Source organism: Oratosquilla oratoria, chromosome 33 (assembly GCF_046742065.1).
Source record: "Oratosquilla oratoria isolate Oo_2021 chromosome 33, ASM4674206v1, whole genome shotgun sequence".
Lineage (NCBI taxonomy): Eukaryota > Metazoa > Arthropoda > Malacostraca > Stomatopoda > Squillidae > Oratosquilla > Oratosquilla oratoria.
Window position 1 is genome coordinate 44,423,359 of NC_134809.1, and position 3,624 is coordinate 44,426,982.

The following is a 3,624-nucleotide window of genomic DNA, read 5'->3' on the forward strand; positions in this document are numbered from 1 at the left end:
TTTATTATTTTATTATTTATCTTATTTTATTTTATTTTATTTTTTTCTCCGATTTCATCCTTTCTTGGCCTTAGTGGGAGAGGTATGTTTTGCCCCCGATGCTCGGTCTGGACTGGATATTGGACCTAATAGTCGTTTGCAGGAGCCGGCGATCTCCAGTCGCGTAATGAATTTGACATCTAGAATCCCTTCGTTGTTCACTTCTTCGAGGATGTCGGACTCGTCCATGGTCATCAAACCTCTGCAGTCGATTACTCCTCTGCAGGAGTTGAGTGACCTAGGGAGGGAGGCTACAACATCGAAGGTATGAAACTTCTTTGTCAGTAAGTCGCGTGTAGCTTTCCCAGAGTTGGTGGTAATTTGGAGATCTCCGCTTCTAAGTTTCCTAACCTGGTTGATATCATCCTTATAAAAAGACAGACATTTCTTAAGAATAAAGGGACTGAGTTCAGCTAATCGGGTTTGGTGAGAGGGGAGAAAAACATGCCTCGCCTTATCCGGGTCGATGTTAGGGTCGTCAGGGGACGTGTTTTTCGTTTGCAGAGGTGGAGTTGAAGACTCCATTCTGCACGTCGGGGTGGGGGACAAGCCCCCTGGTACACAAGAAATGTTCTCAGAAGAGCCAAAGGGGACAATATTATGAGGGTCATACAGTTCCGTGGCGACTGGTGACAGCCGCGTGGAATGACACGCTATGTAGGCAGTGGGGACGGGATCTACACTACTCGAAACTACGACAGATTAATACTAGATTTCGCTGGGCCGGACGACCGAGGAATCTCACGAGCCAAAAAGGACTCGTGCGGATTTCGGAGAGCTACGAAATGACGGAAAGGTAACAGAAAGACCTGGGAAACGCCCAGAAGTGGGTAGCAGTGTTAACTGCCAAGATGAAAGCCATCCAACCTTTAGTTGGGTTTTATGAACCAGTCAACTCTAGAGAATAGCTCTAGCAAGTATGACTGTCCTATCTGTATGACCCCTTTTCTATAGAGAAATATTGCTCTAAATGTAAAACAAACACGTTAAAACAAGTTTTCTACAGTATTTATGTAAGAATGTCCATACATGCGCAAAAATGCAAGCTCTCCTGGCACAAGAAGTCATCCCTGTTTGTGTTCAAATGTACAATGATCATTAATCTAATTCATAAAAAAAAAAAAAAAAAAACACTGGGAAAATGGTATTGCTCATACATGCTACGGATAGCGTAGGAATAATATATATATATATATATATATATATATATATATATATATATATTCTATATTATATATTATATATATATAATAAATATATACATATATATATACGGAAAGGTGGAGGGGGAAACACGGGTCTTTATCTGATTATCGAGTTTATTCCTGACCGGTTTCGCTTACAATAGCTTCTTCAGAAGAAGCTATTGTAAGCGAAACCGGTCAGAAATAAACTCGATAATCAGATAAAGACCCGTGTTTCCCCCTCCACCTTTCCCATAATTTGTCCCAATGTCTCTCTCTCTCTATATATATACGTATATATACATATATATATATATATATATACAAATATATATACATATATATATATACATATATATATATTTATATATATATATATATATATATATGTGTGTGTGTGTGTGTGTGTGTGTGTGTGTGTGTGTGTGTGTGTGTGTGTGTTTGTGTGTGTGTGTGTCCAAAAGACTATAAACTAACCGAACAAGTTGGTCTACCCCACATCTATCATAACTCTTACTTCCTTCCATTTCATTCTTTCCTTCCACTAAACCCCCAAATCTCCCCTCCCTCCCTTTCCCCCATCTTATCTATCCTGCCCTCTAACTAACTATCCTGCTGGGATTGTGTTGCCTCGCGCAAGAAAAATGGGAATTTTATTTTATTGTGTTCCCCTCATCCTCTTCGGTTTTAGTCGACTTCCAACTTCCTGAACGTTCCTTCTAGTCCAAAAAGGTCCGAAGATGTTTTGGGCTTACCAAGTCGCTTGGATTCGTTCACGCAGAACTTTTCGTCGTTCAACAGCCAATCTCGTTTGTCCTCTACCTTCTTGGCCCAGTACCCTGCAGAATGAAATGGGTTGGAATCAGATTTTAATTAATGTTCTTGCTATCACAAACCTGGGAGCAAATTTTCATAAAACTATAGATGAACGAACATTTTCGGGATATGTTTGTGTTTTGCAAGAGTATATATCTGTAGTTTTAGGCTTGATTCACACTATCGGTCCGGTCGCGGTCCGCTCTCGGTCCGCTCTCGGTCCGGTCCAATATTGTCTCATTAATTTCAGTGGAAGCATTCACACTGGCGCTCTCGCTCCGCTCTCGCTCCGGTTTCGCTCCGGTCACGGTTCCGTCAAAAGATATTTTTACTGGAGCGAGAGCGGACCGTGAGCAGAATGTGAGCGCCAGTGTGAACTCAGTTGCCACGGTCCTGCTCCTCCTGCTCCACTCCAGTCGAGATTCAGCCTTCATATAAGCAAATAGTGTTACCTTCTGTCCTACCAAACCATGGATAATCCAAAGAAAACACCACAATGGGATCATGAGAAAGTTAGAAAAATTATAGAAATACGTCTTCTTTTTATTTATCACTGATACAATGACAATGCGTACAGCTAGGATATACATAAGCACCAACTGAATAAAATATAACCTACAAAACTTACTTTAATTTTGTGGATTCAGATGAAATGCTAATAGAATTAGTCAAAAGGTAAACCAGAGCTGTATGACCTGACTTCGCTGCACTACCGTGATAACGTGGCGAAAAGAAGCCGTGTTGAAATAAGCAGGCAGCTGGGTTGTGAAGGTAAGAAATTCCATACAATAGCCTAATGTCCACTGTGGAAATGCATTTCTTATCCTCACTAAACAATTTTCCTATACAATAATGTTTGCATACTTATCATATTGCCAAGGTACTGAGAGAAAAAAAAAATACACATTATTAACCGAAGAAAGAAATTCCATATGTATAATAACAGCCTATTATCCACTGCGGAAATACATCTCCTTAGCTCACTCAACAAAGATTCCTACAAAAGTTTGTTTGTCTACTTATATTTTATAATTTTGCCAAGGCATTGAACTAGCTGGGGAGCTGAAATAATCTTTCAGTGTTTCTCTCATGCCAAAAGCCTCCTTTGTAGCATTTCCCCCTCTTCCTCTCATTGGACGTACTGTGTTTGATGGAGGCATGACAACAGTATCTGGTAATGCAACAGCATTTGGGTGTATCAGATTGTGAAGTATGCATGTTGTTGTAATGATTGCATTAGCGTTAGAAGGCATAGCTTTAAGTTTTCTTAAATATATTCTGAAGGTTTGCACTAGAATACCAAATGTGCACTCAACTATCCTCCTGGCTCTAGATAATCTATAATTAAAAATCCTCTTCTCTACCCTATGTTCAGTCTGTGAACCTGGGTAGGGCCTCATAAAATTTCTCTTCAGCGGGAAAGCCTCATCTCCCACTATAACGTATGGTGCAAGCACATCAGTGCCAGGAAGTGCAGCATCTTCTGGTACATTTCAGGTCATCCTCAATTTTGGATAGTATTTTCTCAAATGTTCCTTTGTTCATTCTGAAATAGCTGTGGAATTTACTCTCATCATCAATAAGA

General features: G+C 40.1%; 1 protein-coding gene across 4 annotated transcripts in view; it reads right to left on the reverse strand.

Moving 5' to 3' along the window:
• Window positions 1-1,621: 1,621 nt before the first annotated feature.
• The window catches only part of LOC143017878 (retinol-binding protein pinta-like), a 71,149-nt gene continuing 69,146 nt past the window's right edge, over window positions 1,622-3,624 (reverse strand). For all 4 annotated transcript variants that reach the window (XM_076172887.1, XM_076172888.1, XM_076172885.1 and 1 more), the window contains one exon: window positions 1,622-2,062. In XM_076172887.1, the coding sequence (XP_076029002.1) occupies window positions 1,911-2,062 (152 nt within the window). In that variant the 3' untranslated portion in view covers window positions 1,622-1,910. The remainder of the gene's footprint in view (window positions 2,063-3,624) is intronic.